The sequence below is a fragment of the Mytilus trossulus genome, chromosome 13 (genome assembly GCF_036588685.1).
Source record: "Mytilus trossulus isolate FHL-02 chromosome 13, PNRI_Mtr1.1.1.hap1, whole genome shotgun sequence".
Classification (NCBI taxonomy): domain Eukaryota; kingdom Metazoa; phylum Mollusca; class Bivalvia; order Mytilida; family Mytilidae; genus Mytilus; species Mytilus trossulus.
The window spans coordinates 59,897,890-59,918,886 of record NC_086385.1 but is presented as its reverse complement, the minus strand read 5'-3'; the positions used below and the strand labels follow the sequence as shown (position 1 = coordinate 59,918,886).

Here is a 20,997-nt window from a genome sequence, read left to right as displayed (position 1 = left end):
ATTTGATTAGAGACATATGCTACACTACTGGTTCGATGTGTAGGGTCCGAAAGATTGCACATGTGTTCATGGTGTCTGGCAGGTTTCATCTGAACTTGACCTTTTTCATTGGCAAATGTAACCTTTATATGTTTCATAGATACTATAAGCAATAGGTCATCTATATTTTGATCAAAGACATATGATACACTATTGTTTCGATGTGTGGAAAGATTGCACATGTTTTCGTGGTGTCTGGCAGGATTCATCTGTCCTTGAACTTATTCATTGGTAGATGTAAGATACTATAAGCAATAGGTCATCTATATTTGATTAGAGACATATGCTACACTACTGGTTCGATGTGTAGGGTCCGAAAGATTGCACATGTGTTCATGGTGTCTGGCAGGTTTCATCTGAACTTGACCTTTTTCATTGGCAAATGTAACCTTTATATGTTTTATAGATACTATAAGCAATAGGTCATCTATATTTGATACGAGACATATGATACAATAATGGTTAGATGTGTTCATGGTGTCTGGCAGGATTCAATCATTTGACCTTGACTTCTGGTTATTATTCTTTGGTCAATGGCCAGTTTTCGTCTGTTTCTCGGAATCAATAACGGCAACAGTCTAACTATAGCCGGCACAGTAATACCGGTGTATGGCATATGTATTTTTCTAGTCAAGTACCGTGAAGTTACAGTTACAAAAGGTTAGAGGTTATTTTTTTAGTCATCAACAACTTTTGTCGAACTTGTATGCAATATATTCTTCTTTGACGGAAGCTTCGTCGTGTGATAGCCAGGATAAACAAAAAAACATTAAACTTATAAAACATGATTTACTAGATTGATTTTGCCAAAAAAAAAAGGAAAAGGAGGGGTGGGGGGGGGGGGCTTCTACGCCAACTAAATCCGCCACTGGTAGAACTGCAGCAATATTCATTTAGTTTGTTTTCAATATTCTTACCGTGACGATTTAGTTTCTAGCAGTTAAAAAAATGGTTTGAGATAGGATTTTTTTTCTCCAATGGAAACATATATTATTTTTAAACTTTTTTCTGTATTTTAGACCGACATTCAAAATTCACTCTCAAAAATATGTCGCAACTTAAAAAGAATATCGGAAGAGAGATAAAAACTTAAGATAGGATGTGAAGCTAAGTATATAAGATATTTTATAAATATCGGAAACATCAATAATTGTGTTTACATCCTTGTTTTGTAGGATTAAATATTTTAAATCATTTTACAGCTGACTGCTCTCAAGTAACCTGACAAACTAATAGTTAAAATCAATACATAGATATCTTCCATTCAATAATATTAAATACCGAGATAAAACATACGTAACAGATCAATAGTGACGTACTAAAGAAGGTAAGTAAGATTTATTTTGTTTGATTTTTCTCTACAATAGACTAGACATGGCCATAGAATTCTCAGCCTGTCATACTTAAACAGAGATTATTTTTAGAAACATTGTCAGTCTTTTTAGACCGTACTAAGCTTGTACACAGTCTGTTCATAATCTGTTCAATACCCTTAGACCGTACTTATACGCTGTCTTCAGGGACGGATCCAGCCATTCTTACTCTTAGTCCGTACTTATACGCTGTCTGCAGGGACAGATCCAGTCATTCTTACTCTTTGATTGAATTTATACACTGTCTGCACGGACGGATCTAGCCATTCTTACTCTTAGCCCGTACTTATACGCTGTCTACAGGGACGGATCCAGCCATTCGTACTCTTATACCGTACTTATACGCTGTCTGCAGGGACGGATCCAGCCATTCTAACTGTAAGCCCTTACTTATACGCTGTCTGCAGGGACAGATCAAGTCATTCTTACTCTAAGCACGTACTTATACGCTGTCTTTAGGGACGGGTCCAGTCATTCGTATTCTTAGACCGTACTTATACGCTGTCTGTAGGGACAGATCCAGCCATTCTTACCCTTAGACTGTATTTATACGCTGTCTGCACGGACGGATCCAGCCATTCTTACCCTTAGACTGTATTTATGCGCTGTCTGTACGGACGGATCCAGCCATTCTTACTCTTAGCCCGTACTTATACGCCGTCTTCAGGGACGGAGTCAGCCATTCTTACTCTTAGCACGTACTTAAACGCTATTTGAAGGGACGGATCCAGCCATTCTTACTCTTAGACAGTACTTATACGATGTCTTTAGGGACGGATCCAGCCATTCTTACTCTTAGACCGTACTTATACGCTGTCTTTAGGGACGAATCCAGTCATTCGTATTCTTAGACCATACTTATACGCTAACTGTATGGACAGATCCAGCAACTCTTATCCTTAGACCGTACTTAATACGCTGTCTGCAGGGACGGATCCAGTCATTCTTACTCTTATACACAGGCACTTGTCTCAGAATTTTTTTTCCCTATATACCTTATTATAACACAAGGTACTTAACCACAGGCACTTGTCTCAGATTTTTTTTTCCCTATATACCTTATTATAACACAAGGTACTTAACTTGCATTTTGGAAAAATGTTAGGTGGTGACGAAGTTCCGTTATATGCCGCTTTATAGGCTGTCAACCTCACTAAAGCTTGTTATATCGTAAATCTAAATTGATTTATCTATACAATGGTGTATAACATGCCTACATTTGTTGTCGGAATCATCCGTAGCAATCCTACCAAAGTATGTCAATCGTACCAATTTTGCAAACCGCTGAAGAATTGGCAATAAACGGCCGCAGTAAATGATTTATTATAATAATTGTTGTAAAAAAACCTGTTAGTTTTCGTATGAATAGAACTTATCATACAGTTAGTAAAAATGTATGATATACCGTGAAAAAATCTAACAAGTGTTGTTTGTGGTATGTCTAAGTTACAAATTTCCCCATGACGTCAATTATGTCTTGCAGACTCTCTCTTGACTTTACGTATGAAATGAAACAAGATCAGATAACTCCGAGAATCATTTAGACTTTCCCATAGAATTGACCAATCGGAAATCGAGATATACAAGGAGCATGACGCGTTTATTGCCAATTCTTCAGCGGTTTGCAAAATTATAACGATTGACATACTTTGGTAGGATTGCTACGGATGATTTCGACAACAAATGTAGGCATGTTATACACCATTGTATAGATAAATCAATTTAGATTTACGATATAACAAGCTTTAGTGAGGTTGACAGCCTATAAAGCGGCATATAACGGAACTTCGTCACCACCTAACATTTTTCCAAAATGCAAGTTAAGTACCTTGTGTTATAATAAGGTATATAGGGAAAAAAAATTCTGAGACAAGTGCCTGTGTACTTAACTTGCATTTTGGAAAAATGTTAGGTGGTGACGAAGTTCCGTTATATGCCGCTTTATAGGCTGTCAACCTCACTAAAGCTTGTTATATCGTAAATCTAAATTGATTTATCTATACAATGGTGTATAACATGCCTACATTTGTTGTCGAAATCATCCGTAGCAATCCTACCAAAGTATGTCAATCGTTATAATTTTGCAAACCGCTGAAGAATTGGCAATAAACGCGTCATGCTCCTTGTATATCTCGATTTCCGATTGGTCAATTCTATGGGAAAGTCTAAATGATTCTCGGAGTTATCTGATCTTGTTTCATTTCATACGTAAAGTCAAGAGAGAGTCTGCAAGACATAATTGACGTCATGGGGAAATTTGTAACTTAGACATACCACAAACAACACTTGTTAGATTTTTTCACGGTATATCATACATTTTTACTAACTGTATGATAAGTTCTATTCATACGAAAACTAACAGGTTTTTTTACAACAATTATTATAATAAATCATTTACTGCGGCCGTTTATTGCCAATTCTTCAGCGGTTTGCAAAATTGGTACGATTGACATACTTTGGTAGGATTGCTACGGATGATTCCGACAACAAATGTAGGCATGTTATACACCATTGTATAGATAAATCAATTTAGATTTACGATATAACAAGCTTTAGTGAGGTTGACAGCCTATAAAGCGGCATATAACGGAACTTCGTCACCACCTAACATTTTTCCAAAATGCAAGTTAAGTACCTTGTGTTATAATAAGGTATATAGGGAAAAAAAAATCTGAGACAAGTGCCTGTGCTCTTATACCGTACTTTTGCGCTGTCTGCAGGGATGGATCCAGCCATTCTTACTCTTAGACCGTACGTATACGCTGTCTGTAGGGACGGATCCAGCCATTCTTACTCTTAGTCCGTACTTATACGCTGTCTGTAGGGACGGACACAGGCATTATTACTCTTAGTTCGTACTTATACGTTGTCTGTAGGGACGGATCCAGCCATTTATACCCTTAGACCCTACTAAATTATATTGTCTGTAGGGACGGATTACGAGCGGGGCCCAACCCAGGAGAAAGAGGGTTTTCAACTACTGTACCCCCCCCCCCCACACACACACACACACACACCTACACACACAACTGGATCCGCCACTTTAGAAATTCGGCCAGTATTCCCAAACTGTACTTGTTAAAACTCTGTAAGATATCCGGCTTGTTTTCTCAAACCGTACGTATAAACCAGTTTGTAAAAGATCTTGTCCGTATTCTCAGACGGTACTCATACACCAGTCTGTTCATAATCGGACCAATACTCTTAAACCGTACGTATGCTGTCTGTTACTGAGAAATCTGATTAGTTTGTTATTCTAATACCGTACGTATACAAGTCTTTAACCGTATGTATACACAGTGTGTTCGAAATATTGTCTGTATATATATGGGGGGGGGGGGGGGGGGGTCATATATAGTCTGTTCAAAATCGGGTCATTACATTCAGACCGTATACTTATTTATAGTCTGTTCGAAATCTAGCCAGTCTGTTTTTTCAGACCATGTTAAAAAAGATAAATCGTGAATATTGCAAGTTGTTGTCATCCATCCCCCTTTTTTGTCTTTCTCTCCCTTCCTCTCTCTTTCATTGAAAAATATCTTTATATAATATTTTGTCAATTCACATGACATGCTTTTTGTTGTTTCATAGGCATATTAGATTAACCGAAAGTCTATTTTTATTCCGGATACACACTACTATGGGCTTGTAACACCTTTCATTGGTTTGACGATGAACTTTTACAAGGCTAATTTCTGTCCCTATCATTTTTACTGTGACAGTTTTATCTTTCGAACGGTTTTAGAATGTAACAACACATAAGTATAGACGACTCACAATATTTCTAATTAGAGTTTTAAAAACCAACAGACTTCGATTAATTTGATCTGCTATAGATATAATATTAGAAATTTGAAATTAAAACCAAAGATTTAAACAACAGATTCCGATCGATTGATTTTTCTTTAAAGATGATCGTCAATCTTTTGTAAATAAATCATCACAACAATCACGTGACATAGATTGACGTCTTCATCATCTGTTACAGTGACATCAAATAATGTTTCACGATCATTTGTGTTTGTCATAGATAAATACGTGTAAGATTCGATTATAACATGTGAGTTATTTTAAATTACTGTATTTCTTAATAAGGCACCGTCCATCTATGTAACTTTCATTATTGGTCTTGTCCGTTATTGAAAATATCTTTTTTTTTTTTTATTAATTAATAATGATAAAAAAAAAATGTTTTGTTCCGAGAAATATTTCATACTTTTCCCCTCCGCATCCCCCAACAAATGAATGGTTGGTGCATCTTATTCCCCCTCCCGATCCCACAACAAATGAATGATCGGGGCATCTTTCTTTAGCGTCTGGGCGAATGAGGACGTTAAAAAACAGTTGACCTCCTGCACCCCCCCCATCCCACAACAAATGAATGGTTGGTGCATCTTTAATATAATTTTAAAGCGTCTGGACGAATGAGGACTTTAAAAACGAGTTGACCTCCTGTCCCCCATCCCACAACAAATGAATGGTTGGTGCATCTTATAATTAAGCGTCTGAACGAATGAGGACGTTACAAACGAGTTGACCTCCTGTCCCCCATCCTACAACAAATGAATGGTTGGTGCATCTTATAATTAAGCGTCTGGACGAATGAGGACGTTAACAACGAGTTGACCTCCTGTCCCCCATCCCACAACAAATGAATGGTTGGTGCATCTTATAATTAAACGTCTGGACGAATAAGGACGTTAAAAACGAGTTGACCTCCTGTCCCCCATCCCACAACATTTGAATGGTTGGTGCATCTTATAATTAAACGTCTGGACGAATAAGGACATTAAAAACGAGTTGACCTCCTGTCCCCCATCCCACAACAAATGAATGTTTGGTGCATCTTATAATTAAACGTCTGGACGAATGAGGACATTAAAAACGAGTTGACCTCCTGTCCCCCATCCCACAACAAACGAATGGTTTGTGCATCTTATAATTAAAGGTCTGGACGGATGAGGACGTTAAAAACGAGTTGATCTCCTGGCTTATCCCGTAAGAATACTGTCTTTATAGTACGTGGCTTCAGACGAGATCGTATACAAACTGAGTTCTTCGTTTGCTTTTTTTTTGTAAGAGCGCTGCTACTGATCAGTGACCGAGGAATTGGTCTGGTCTGTACTATCCATATCCATGTTTTTTCACAATAAAACGGTGTCACATAGAGCTACTCTTCCTGCACTCCAAGGCAAATCCTCCCCCCCCCGTCCCACCCCCTCAAAACATGCATGCACCTTCATTTTTCAGTAGCAGTTCACATTTCCAAACTTCCTTTATCTCTGTCTCATTGCAACCTTACTTATGCAATGGCTGTTAAGTTAATGTGTTCTTGTTCCATACTACATAATGTTATAATGATATATTTGCTACTGGACGTTGTTCAACAACCATTCAATAAATCTTTTAAACGTTCTACCTTGGATCTGTTGTTCATCTTGTCGTTATTCAAACGATTGATTATATTTAATGACATAACGAGTCGTTCATTTTCTGTTATTCAACAATATTTTACGACAAGTTGAACAACATGATAATAACTGGTGTTAAACTGATAACCGTTACTGGAATTACGACGATCCCAATATGGTGACAGCAGAAATAGGTATTACTTTTCAGTCATTTTTCTCAAATGTAGCATGTTTTGTCAATAGTTACTCAGTTGCAAGGGTTTTCTATACCATTACATCATATTTGAATCGTAACGGTGCACTATAATTGTCTAAGTGCCTAGAAAATTGCCGTCGAAAAATTCGGAATGATAATCGTAACTACAAAAAATGATTATCGTATTTTCGATAATAAAAACTGAGAAGATAATCGTAACGATAGTGGTTGATTGATATTGACACTGAACACTTTCTATCTAATACATGTAATAGCATATGTTGAAAATATGGTGATGAATTAATTACGGAAACGTTCTAAATCTTATGACATTTCTTTTTGTGCATATGATATATGATTTATAGTTCTAATGTAAACAGCTACATATACTTATGATGATACTAGTATATCATAATTTTGGAATGGGAAAGGGGAGACAAGCTTCAAGATATTTGGAAATGGGGAAACACGAACTATATTAAAATACAGAAAACTCCAGGACGTAGGAATGATTGAAAATATGGGAATGAGCTAAACTTTTAAAGATTTGTATCCGTAATTTTGTTGATACTTGTAAAATGTCATAAGAGTTTTATTTGGTTAATGTATGGTATAAATAGATGGTATGTCCAAATCAAGTTTAAATCCGTGAATCCATTAAATAAATTACATGTGAATCTGTTGTAATGTTTAAAGAAAACAAAATAAAATATTTAAAACCTTGTTTAACCAAAGGCATTGATCTTTATTATACTATCCACGATTTTTGTTGATAGCTATACGTAAATGTATGTATTTTATTTATTGTAGATATATGAGATCAATGGGTTTAAGCATTAATCATTTTTGTGGAAAATAAGGGAACGGTATGAAACAAGAACCAACGTTTATCATGTAAGTATTAAATTATAAACGATATCGTATTCATTCGCGGCTTTAGAGAAATGTATGGAGGGCTGATATTAGTTAACTATTTTCGAGGCCCGGAGTGATGCAAGTATTAAATTATAAACGAGAGCGTATACATTCGAGAATTACATTGGTATACTGAGGGCTGATATAGGTCAGCAATATAATAGTGGTGAAAGTTTTAATTGATTAAAGTGGATTTGAAGGTTGACTATATTGCTCACTTTTACAAATTCGTGATATGAGAATGATATGTGGTAGCTATAGTCATTTGGTACCATAACCATTTCGTACCATTGCCATTTTGAACCTAAAAATAACAATATCGCACCAGGAACTTGCCATTTTCTTCCATGACCATTGATTATTTCGTAGCGTAGGAAACTATTTCGTACCATAAGGACCAATTTCGTACCGTATGGAAAAATTGGTTGTAGCATTTCGTGCCAACAAGTACATGTATAATTAATTTCAACAATTTCAAAAATAGCTTACAATGCATTTTATTATGAAATGTTCAACATTATTATCTAACATATTCAACGAAATGATATACTTTAAAATCTCCAAAATGATACGAAAGGGTAAACATTATAATTTCTTTCATTTGTTACGAAATGGTATTATGTTCAATATGCATGGTACGCAATGGTTTATATTTTAATTCTTCCATATGGTACGAAATGGTATATGTATTAGTATTCTTCCATATGGTATGATAATATGGTCTTTTCTGTTTGTATCATAACCCTTAATATCTTTTTCTTTATTTCGGACAGAATCTGACAAAAATGTTTCATTTGTGTTAGATTTTGATAGCAAATATTTAATTTCAGAACATTTTGGCAATATATGATTTATTTATGTTCAAGTGACATATATTAAGTGACTTGTGTGGAAATATAAAAGAGTTTGTAAATAGAGATGATTTGGAATTAGATAATAGAATATATGTGTTGCAGTACATAAATACAAAATAACAGGACACAGGACGTTTGCGCTTTTTTACCTGTAAAACCATAGGACATTTGCTCTTCATATACTATGGACATTTAATTTTTATTCACCTGTAATGAATTGAACGGACATTTGCGCTTTTTCCTTATAGTCGTCTACCTGCAAATGAATTTAACGTTAACATTCATTTATCAATTCATTATAGTAAGACAAATGGTCCAGAATTGTTCCCTGTCCACTATAAGGAACAGTTCTACTTAAATCATTCAATTTATGTTTTAACTATGTATTTGAAGAGTATCATTTAACAACAGTCGGCGAATTACATTAAGAGAAACTTAATTATTTATTTGAAATGTTGGTGCAATACCAGTCAGAACATTTTGGACCTCATATATCAAGCGAAAACTTATCTGTAATGACTATACACGATTTAATGTCTTTAAATTATTTACTTTTAGCTCTATATAATCTTTAAATATATTATGTGCTATGACATGGATGTGCTATGAACTGTGCTATGAAGTAATTTTGATGCTTATAACCATAAAGGAAAATATGACTTTAACTCTGCCAGGTTAAACCTGCCAGTCCCAAGTTCAGATAAAAGAGGACGAATAGTCATAAAAACCAAATATTGCAAAAGCGCAAATGTCTTATGTAAAAAGCGCAAATGTCCTTTTTTAAAAAGTGCAAATGTCCTTTTTTAAAAAGTGCAAATGTCTCATGATTTAGAGCGCACGTGTCCAAATAAAAAAGCGCAAATGTCCTATGAAAAAGCGCAAACGTTCCGTGCCGAAATAACAATACTGACAAGATTTCCTAAAATAGAATAACATGTTCTGGTAGTAGAAAAGTTATTTGTTAAATTTACCTCCAGTACGTTTGACTGGACACATTTTGTTGTTGAGTTGGTGTTTTGTTGAATGGTACAAAACTCCTCCCTAGATTACCAGACACGCTTGAGCTGAATGAAATTTTTTAATGCTGCATAAAAACATTCCACGAGTCGTAGCGTTCACCAAGCGTATACCTTTGAATTTCGACGTATTTCAAACGTAGGCAGAGCTCGTTTAACGATTGCTCAGCGTTCGTCTGGCGTGCAACTAACGTATACCAAGTTTTAAAATTTTCTCTTTACGTTTGGTGCACGCCTGTCTATACGCCAATGTGTGAAGCCGGGATTACTGCCAAACTTATTTTGGTTTGGTGATAACACTTTACATGTTTATTTACCATATCGAAAAATACTACAATTTATATCGTTCACAGAAGAAACAAAAACGTACAGTGGCATGAAAAAGAAAAAAAACTTGATTAAACTAAAATATATAAATCACCACAAAAAAAGCTTATAGCTTGCTGTTTTGTTTGATATGAGCCAAGGCTCCCTGTTGAAGGCCGTACTTTGACCTATAATGGTTTACTTTAAGAGATTGTGACTTGGATGGAGAGTTGTTTCATTTGCACTCAAACTACATCTTCTTACGTCTATATACATTGAAAGTCATGGTCAACACTCATACTATATCTTCTTACGTCTTTATACATTGGCAGTCATGGTCAATTCAAGGTTAAACTTACTACCATACCTGTGCAGACATTGTTCCACTCGCTAAAATCCAAACCCGCTTGTCAGGATATAAGAAAAAGTTAAGTAAAGTCCGTATGCTGGTAACCGATATAAGAAAATTATTAAAAGATAATAACGGTTTCAATGCATCACTTTTTTACTGGTACTTTCACTACTTCCGCAGATCTTTAGGTAATGTGACTTGTATATAAATAAAACAAGATATATACATTTTTTGTCGATGTATTAAAAGGGTTATTTATCCAAACTAATGAATCTATATTCTTTACAATTGTTTTTCAGGAAGTTGGAACCGAAATTGAAACAACTTGCAATAATCGGACTAATATTTGGGAGTTTATTTTTACAATGGAACGGTACTAAATGTTTGACAGAAGGAGAGGATCTGTTTGAAAACAAATGGACCATAAAAAGTCTCCTGGCTTCAGCAGCCATTGAACTGGTATTCATTCTAGTAGCGTTCAAAACCGAGGAGTTCCGAATAATTGTTGACAATTCCGAAGCGATTACCATTTTCTTTTTTCTCCATGTACTATCAAGTGGTCTGTTGAAATATTACGACAATGTACCTCTTGTAGACAGAGGGACGGACATATATCCACCTTTTATACCAATCATTGTACTGGTCTGTCTAGTTATTTGTAAAGGATCTCGAATACAGCATATCACCATGGTAACCACTGGTCTACTGTCTTTAGGCGCATTGTTTGTATCGCTTGGTGTAAATAAAGATTTCACTATGAATAGAATAGATTACTTATCGTTTTCCTCTGTTTTTGCAACTGTGTTAAAGCTGATATGCCTTAAACATTTTAAAGATCAAAATATTAAGGTCACACTACGTTTGAGAGCTATAGGTATATTCTTTGCCGGAACTATTGTTGTGGTTGTACCCATTTTAGAATTTACGAACAAGTCTAACTTGGGGACGTTTATGCTAGTGTCATCTATGTCTGGTTTAGCTTCTTTGACAGTGTTATACTTATTATATAATCACGTGATGTGTACAAAAACAGTTTTAGAGACATCCGGGTATCTTATGATGGGATACCTATTGCATCAAATACTAAAAAGTGAATCGATAAACATTCTTCCTGTTTTATTCGGTACTTGTGTTTTGATTGCTACATATATCTGGCACGTGAAGAAGCAACACGACGATTCGAAAGCACCATTTAAAGGTAAGAAACGGCACTTGTCCTTTCACAATAAAAAAACTAGAAAAAAAAACTTTGAAATTCAAATTGATTGTTATACCAAGATAAAGAAATCGGAAATATTTCGATATAAATCAAAATTCCAAGGAATCGTTTGCTAACGTCTAACGTCTAAAATATAAAAAAAATACTAAATTATTGATTGCTAAATTTCAAAAAAAAAATCAAATCATGTGGTAATCTTGTTAGTTTTTGTATGCTTGTTTATTGGATTTCTTGTGTTTTTTTTTCGGTTACAACCCAAACACTAAAAAGATATCGCAACATTTAGGGAACTATAATTCAGGTTAATCACCGTTTAACGCAAAACACTATTTTTTAATACATTTTCTTGACTGAAACATTATTCTTATGTAGTACTTTACGTACTTTGATTCACTTTCTTTGAGTTACTTCCCTCTAATATCAGTCTGATATGATTTATGAAAAAACAATATATATATTTTGTATCATTATTCATATGGAATGCAAATAAACACGCTGCTTCTTGATTGTCATTCTAATTATAGCCATTTGGCCCTAGAGAATATTTTCAGTGAATATACTACTGTATTTGGGCTTTTATTTTGAAGACCTATCGCGCGTCTGGTCCAAATACAGAATGTCAATACTGGTATCTATATTGAGTTTATATTCGTTGATTTAACATAATTGAGAGCCTCTAGTTGGTTATTATCTTGAATACCATTATAGATAGAGATAAACTGTAAACAGCAATAATGTTCAGCAAATTAAGATCTACAAATAAGTCAATATTACCAAAATGGTCAGTTCCTTTTAGAGTTATTGCCCTTTAAGGAATGTATCTCCCTCATGCAAAGCTCTGATATCTTTCACGGATTTGGCTATACTTTTTGGACCTTTTGGATTATTAGCTCTTCATCTTTTATATTAGCTTTGGAATTCAAATATTTTTACCACAAGCATCACTGAAGAGACATGTATTTTCGAAATGCGCATCTGGTGCAAGACAATAAGTACCGTTACCACTGGGTCGATGCCTCTGCTGGTGGACTATTAGTTCCCGAGGGTATCACCAGCCCAGTAGTACTTCGGTACTGGCATGAAAATACGGGTTGTTGTGTTATTAAAATTTTGCTGTTACAAAATATAAGAAATTATTATAAATTAAGGAATGTATCTCCCTCATGCAAAGCTCTGATTCCTTTCACGGATTTGGCTATACTTTTTGGACCTTTTGGATTATTAGCTCTTCATCTTTTATATAAGCTTTGGATTTCAAATATCTTGGCCACGAGCATCACTGAAGAGACATGTATTGTCGAAATGCGCATCTGGTGCAAGACAATTAGTTCCGTTAATTGTATTAATACCACTGGGTCGATGCCTCTGCTGGTGGACTATTAGTCCCCGAGGGTATCACCAGCCCAGTAGCCAGTAATTCGGTACTGGCATGAAAATACGGGTTTTTGTGATATCAAAATTTGCTGTTACAAAATATAAGAAATTATTATAAATTAAGGAATGTATCTCCCTCATGCAAAGCTCTGATTCCTTTCACGGATTTGGCTATACTTTTTGGACCTTTTGGATTATTAGCTCTTCATCTTTAATATAAGCTTTGGATTTCAAATATTTTGGCCACGATCATCACTGAAGAGACATGTATTGTCGAAATGCGAATCTGGTGCAAGAAAATTAGTACCGTTATTTGTATTATAGTCAATTTTTAACAATTTTCAGTATTTGGTAAATTTTGTTTTTACAAAATGTTTTCCTCTGTAACTAAAGGTCCAAGTTCATCACAGATAGATAAAATTGTAAGAAGCAAAAATGATCAGTAAGATATGATCTACAAACATATCACCATCACCAAAACTTAATTTTGTCTTGAATTCCTCTGTTTCCTTTGTTTGATATGCACATAGACCAAGGTGAGCGACACATGCTCTTAAGAGCCTCTTTTTTTCAATAGATCTTCAGAACGATGTGTTCTTTTTATGTTACGTCATCAGACATGGTCGCCTTTTTATCATGCCGTCAAAATAGTAAATTCAGAGGAAAGCAAGAAAATTCGACGTCATATTCGGATGCTAACCAATAAAGAGCTGAGATCAAACGAACCACACCGTGATAATTTTTTTATACAATGGGCCCAGAAAGGGATAAATTGATGAAGAATTAGTGAAACCTTATTAAACATATTTTATGTTCTAATTTCAGATATATCGTCCACGAGTCATGAGATGTTTACTCGGATGGAGTTTATAATATTTATGGGAGGTGTAATAGCCGTGTTGTTTTACGTGTTACAACCACGTGTTAGTAGTAGGGATATAAATAATCTTAGTTATGTTGGACTGGACAAGATTGTAAGAAAACTATTACAGAACAAAGCCAGTTGATAAAAGTATAAAAGGGAGTCAGTTGATAAAAATGGTTCAGTAAAGATATTTTGAGGGAGATTTTATAAATAAAACATCATTTTTGTTTGTTTTATGAATTATTTCATATATGAGTTGATCATTTTTTCGTTTACTGTCTAGTGGCAAATATTTTACATATATTTATGAGGAGAGGATATTAAACTAGAATTGACATTGTGAGCAATAACGGATGTCACCTGGTTATTGCCACTTAACGGCAGCCATTTTAAAATCTGTATATATTAAATGAAAATAATATGACATGCATCAAAACATAATTTAAAGCATTTTAAAATTTCTCTCATTTGAACTGCTTCTATGGCAACGGTAAAGTTTAATCTTCATTGGTTCATATAATTCCGAGAAATATTCTGGACAAAAAACTGTGAAACAATAAGAAAGATTTCTAGGTTTGCCATAGCAAGCAATAGCAGATGGCACCCAAACCACATTGTCACTAAATTTCAACTATTTTAAGAATTTTTAAACAGTCAAAACACAAAAATACATCTAAACTATCTGTCTGTTAATTTTTCAATGTTTCAAATTTTTCGAAAGTTCCCATGGCAATCGTAACGTGCCTGTTTAAATTTATATCAATTTTCAAAGTTTTGAGCATTTGAATTTTTTTGTTATTTTTGCTGTTTCCATGGTTACTGTTTCGATTTCGAACATTCCAACAACAGTTTCAACATTGAGTTATGCCATGTCACATATTTATGAATTTTACCTCAGTTTTATCTAATATTCCTTAAGAAAATGTTGCTTTGATGTTTTTCCAAATGTTTCCATTTTCTTCAGTTTCCATGGCAATGGCAGCCATTTTCAATTGCTCAGTACTGTTAGTACCTTAGGGCATCAGAACTAGGATAGAATCAGGAACCTTTGTGTTTGTAGTCCGATACGCTTACTACTACACCATGACTCTCATTAAAAACGTTGTAATAGAGGACATCACATTTAAAATACCAGAATAGAAAGACAAAATGCTGAATAGAAGCAAATTATTTACATAACTTAGATTTCTATTGACACCAATGACATATATGCCGAGTATCATTATTTTTATGTTACGGTGGAAAGCAAACGAAAACAGTCCTATTTAAAATATTTCTGAGCTATTTGTCAAATATTAAATACAGCAGAAGGAGTTATGATACTAATTCTAGATGATGATAATAATTAATTGTTATAAGAAAAGAATATTAATTTTATTGAAAACACAGCAATAAAACAACTTGCGGTTCTAGCATTATCTATGCCAACACGACGGGTGCCACATGAGGAGCAAGATCTGCTAAGCATATGAGATTGCCCTGTTTTTTATGGGGTTCGTGCTGCTCAGTGTTATGTTTTCTATGTTGTGTATTGTGTACTATTGATTGTCTGTTTGGTCTTTCTCTTTATAGTCATGTGTTTGTCAGTTTGTTTTGACTTGTCAATTTAAATATCTCTCTGGTATCTTTTGTCTTTAAAGAAATAACACGACGGGTGCAGGAAATGCTTACCCTTCCGGAGCACATTATTTCACTCCCGCTGTTTAGTGGAGTTCGTGTTGTTTCTTAATTAATATTTATAACTGTTGATGTAAATGTCCTTTGGTTTTTGTGAATCTTTGTTTACTCATTGATTTCGATTCTTAAGGATCTGGAGACGTATTGAATGTATTTCTGTGAATGTCTATCCTCCTGGTTAATTGTATATGTGTTTATATCTTTTGCCCACATTTTTTAGGAATTAGTTTACAATTATAAACATATACCAATTGTAATCCTTGCATATATTAAAATATATTGCTTACAAACCAAGTTATATTGATAACTTGTTGTGTGGGTATACATCCCTACAGACAACTGATAGATGTACAATCAAAGTTTGAATTATGGGTTCATTGATTACGAGGAATTGTTAAAAAAAACAATTTAGTCTATATATACATTGTTAATACTATAAATATATGCATGCTCTTTATCGCTGCGAAATAGCCTTGTTGTGCTAATGCGGCGTAAAGCAACTAACAATCAATGTATGTTTTTTAGTTCTTTTCGGTTCTGTTTTATTTTTGGTTAATTTGTTTTCTTGTGTATTTCGTTGTCCTAAATGTTCTTGCATTTATTTGTACTGTAATCCTGTCATGTAATGTTTTCATTTAAGTGTTATATTTTCAACATTGCCATTAAAGGTTTGGCTATTTATTTAATATTTGTTATCATTGTTATGTTTCTTCTCTGTAACTATGCATTTGGCTTATCAAAACAAAGACCACTCAATCATTAATGTAATAAAAAATTAACGAATAAATAAAGGCAACAGTAGTATACCGCTGTTCGAAATTCCTAAATCGAAATGGAAAAAATTAATCCGGGTTACAAACTAAAACTGATGGAAACGCATCAAATATAAGAGAACTTCGACACAACAGAAATACAACATTAAAATGTAACACACAGAAATGAACTATTACATAACAATGGCCATTTTCCTGATTATGGCTTGGTACAAGGCATTTTAAGAAAAACCTGGTTGAACCTGGGTTTATTTGGCATGCCAAACCTCCCGCTTTAATGGGAATGTTAATCATAACATAACATGACAGGACTACGATAAATGAATGGGAGAAAATATAGGACAGAGAAACAAACGATTAATAGCCAACAAAAATGTACCAGGTTAAACATTCAATAAGCCAGACGTGCGTTATGTCCACACAAGACTGACCAGTGACGCTCAAATGAAAAAAGTTAAAAAGCCAAAACAAGTACAAAGTACAAGATCACGAAGGACCAAAAAGTTGTGACCAATACGGCTAGGGTTTTCCGCCTGGGACAGAGACCATCCTTATTATTTAGAATAATTAAGTTAATTTTATAAAATGACTATATACTAGTTATACATGCTTAAACTGAAGTGGTGACTAGCTACAAAATAAAAACGAATACATTACAAAAATAAACAGACGTGTTAGTCAAGGCCAGTGCAACGCCAAAAGTGACGTCACATTAGAATTTCTAAAATAACACGTGTTATCTTCAAAAACAAATGTTATACATAGCAAACAATTAAAGGTAAACGATATTTTTGTTGCATTAGATACCCAATGTATACAGAAAGTGTCACGGTGATAATGCGTGTTATACCTAAATATTTGAAATTCCAAAAGAACCAAACTAGTATCAATTTAAAGTAAAGGTAACGAATCGGCACTTTGCATAAAAGTTGATACAGGAAATACTGTTCTGAAATGAAATATTTTTCAAAATGTTAAAACATTTTCTTTAATAATAATATCCGTATTTTCGTGGCAGACACGAACTATTGCTTACTGTTCACACACAAACATACAAGGTTCCTAAATCTAATCCACTTGCATTTCGCTGCATTCAATAAACCAGTACGGTCCAATTTTGTAGGAAAATTTTGACCAAGAGATATAAACGAGATTGGACGATTCTTTGTTACATTGAACATAGCAATGTACACAATCAGAACATGTTAACAAACAGAAAAACATGTCTCCTGATGCATAGAGAGGCATTAATTATTGCGTAAAATAATTTCCTATTCTAAATCTAAATAACCTTTCACATTACTTGAAGGAAAAAATATGGAACTGAAAACTATGGTTTCGACAATACATTTTAACCTGTGAAAACAATGTTCCATAAAATTACTAGAAGGAAAAATTATATTCCTTCTGAGTTAGTCTTTTGAAAAAATAAGGATTTTCTTATTCCAGGCATAGATTACCGTGGCCGTATTTGGCACAACTTTTTGGAATATTGGATCCTCAATGCTCTTTAATTTTGTGTTTGTTTGGCTTTATGACTATTTTGATATGAGCGTCACTGATGAGACGCATGTAGACGAAACAAGCGTCTTGCGTACTAAATTATAATTCTGGTACCTTTGATAACTATTGCGATAGCATGTCATGGATTGTAGCATTAAATAATAAAACCTCGTGCTTACAATGTGAAATGTGGTATAATACCGGTATTTGATTTGACGACTAAACCAAAACTCACCCGCTGTCTATGAACACAGTGTAATAGTCAGTCTCGAACCAGCTTATCAAGGTTGCATGTTGAAGGCCGTTATTTGAGTTATCATCGTTTACTATTTCAAATTGGGAATTGAATGGACAGTTGTCTAATTTGCACTCAAACCACATTTTGGTATATCTAAATAGAAATCCAAAAATTAACGTACTACTAGTATTATAAGAATACATCTTATTATAGCTATTGACATTTGCTGGTTTTCAAAATGATATATGCATCTTTGATTTGGTATGTTTTTTTTTTTTTTAAATTAAATAGACAATACTTTATTAATAAACCTCAGACACATAGGTGTACAAGAGGACAAAAAGGGAAAGAAGATAACAAAGGGACATCTCAACGACACACTGACCTTATAAATTCTAAAAATGTAGATTTATAAAACGTGAAATTTCCGTACTATCAAACGAAATAAAAGTCACAAATAATTTGGATCAAATATTTCCCCTCGAATGAAATGGCTGTATCAAGCCATGGACATGACAGTAGTTTTTCACTCGTTTGATACGTTTGATCATTTGATTCTGCTAATTGATAAGTGACTTTCAGTTTAGAACATTTATGTGGAGTTAGTACTTTGTTATTCAACATTTTACGAATGTTAAGAACGGATGTGGTTTATCTATTAGGAAGATACCATTCGAGGTCAGTTATTTTGATTGATAAACTGGAAAATATCATCAGCCGTAATTGGCTGTGTTGGTATTTCTTGCTTGTTTCATCCTCCTTGGAAACTCAAACTCTGTCAAAATAACGTAATCAGATTTTTAGGACACCATCGACTAACTTACAGATCAGAAGACTATACTGGTATATAAAGTAAAGAATCTTAAGAGCCTGTGTCGCTCATCATGAATTGTATGATGCAGTGCATACTCAACAGAGGAATTAAAATCTCTACCAGGCATACTTCGCATATCAACTTGGCCAATGACATGAGTTAAATTGCTTTTACAAAATAGGTTTAACTACGATTTCTTTTGTCAGACATTTGTGATGAAGCTGACATTCCTCAGAAACAAATTAATACAAATTGATGGCGTTTAGAGTCACAGTTTCATATTTCCATGTTTCTGTGTTTCTCTTTTTTATCAGTTTTTCAAGACCTCTAAACTGAAGCTTATATACCTACAACAAAATGTTATCGTTTCTACTTGTATATTGATGAATGATCTTTTTGTGTATTAAGCCATTTTAATGATGGAAGTTCAGGAGAAAATATATATACATACCCAACCTTACCACAATATTCCACCTTCTACGAGTTGGTAAGTTTTTACTGTTACTCCTTAATATCGGTGATGGGGAAAGCCAGCAAGAAAAATGTCACTATCTGAGTCGTACGTCTTATTCTAAAAGTATTCTCTTCTTTAAATGAGAAATATTCATTTTTCATCCATTTTTTCACCGCTTACAACCGTCTCTCTGTTTTTTTTTTACATATTTCATTTTGTTTCGTTGCAGTTAACTGGTACCCCTCTTTTCACCCCTTTTCTATTTTTGATATCTTAATCAAAAATTTAAAAAAATCAAACTTTCAAAAAAGTGAAATAATCAAAATTGCACGTTTGGTTTAGTATAATAAAAATTTGATAAATTTCTAAACTATCAAATTTAAAAACGATGTTAAGAATTTTAATATTTTAATAAATTGGTTAGAAACGCATATCACTTATATCTTATGCAAAAGGGGAAATAACTCTCATATGGAGTATTCATATCCCTTCGGTCAAATTAGGACAAATCATGCGAAGGATATAACGAGCAATTTTATAAAATAAATTTGTCGCTTTCTTTTACGGTTTCGGAGGAGAAAAGAGTGTTCAGGGATATAACTCTAACAAAGAAAATTGTTCGTCTTAGAAGGGTGAAATTTGAAAGCGCATAAACTATACGATACAATATTAGAAATATCTAAGCGACATATTGCAAAACCAATATTTATCGCAAGAACAAAATTAGGCGGGAGAAAACGAATAAAAAAAACCCAAGAAATACAATAAACAGAAAAGTGAAAAGACCTTATGATAATCAGAAGAAAAACAATAGGTCTTCCCAAAGAAAAGTGGAAAGACCTAATAATAAAAATAATCAGAAGAAAATCAATAGGTCTTTCCACAGAAAAGTGGAAAGACCTAATAATCAGAAGAAAAACAATAGGTCTCTCGACAAAAAAGTGGTAAAACCCAATAATAATAATAATCAGACGAAAAACAACAATGTGGAAAAACTAATAATAGTTAATAATAATAATCAGAAAAAAAGAAGAAAACCAATAGAAAGATCTAATGATAATTAAAAATAATTGAAGGTTTTTACACATCAATTTTCAAAGTTATTAAAAAGAAGCCAGTTTTTGTTTACTCAAAGCTAAAATTGGCATCCAATCATAATTTGTTTTCATACTGATGCGATAAATTCGTTTGAAGTGTTTTATCATTTGATTTTGCCATTTGATGATAAGAATTATCCTCGGAGTTAAGTATTTTATTGTGATTTTGTGATTTTACTTTTTAAATGGTTGCTATATACTTCTGATTGAAATAAGGGAGCTAATGTGCTACTTCCGGTAACACAGATAGCAAATCAATTTCCTACGAGACACACTCAGTCTGTTGATAAAATTTTACTAGCTATATTTTTTATTTACAAAAAAATTGCCTCATTTTTTGTCTTTACATGTACATGTTTCAGGAATATTTTTGTTTTCTTGGTTGCATAATATAGTATTCCTCAGTGTCTCTGTTCAAATAAAGTTCTGGTCATAGTTATAACAATATGTCAAAATTGGTTTAGTTGTAAAAACAATTACCAATTGATAATCCAGTTAGAACTTCACCTCCAGCAAAATTC

The 20,997-nt window shown here is 33.8% G+C and overlaps 1 protein-coding gene across 2 annotated transcripts; it reads left to right on the top strand.

Annotated features, from left to right (window-relative positions):
* Nucleotides 1-1,225: 1,225 nt before the first annotated feature.
* LOC134694609 (uncharacterized) lies at nt 1,226-14,183 on the top strand. Of its 2 annotated transcripts, none has more exons than XM_063555641.1 (4): nt 1,226-1,366; nt 7,830-7,913; nt 10,762-11,660; nt 13,881-14,180. In XM_063555641.1, exons 2-4 carry the CDS (start codon nt 7,888-7,890, stop codon nt 14,060-14,062), a joined length of 1,107 nt encoding a protein of 368 aa, XP_063411711.1. In that variant the 5' UTR covers nt 1,226-1,366; nt 7,830-7,887; the 3' UTR covers nt 14,063-14,180. The 2 variants fall into 2 exon arrangements, with proteins under 2 accessions (XP_063411711.1, XP_063411713.1); XM_063555643.1 differs by lacking the exon at nt 1,226-1,366 and adding an exon at nt 5,426-5,472 and having other exon boundaries at nt 13,881-14,183.
* The last annotated feature ends 6,814 nt before the right edge of the window (nt 14,184-20,997 follow it).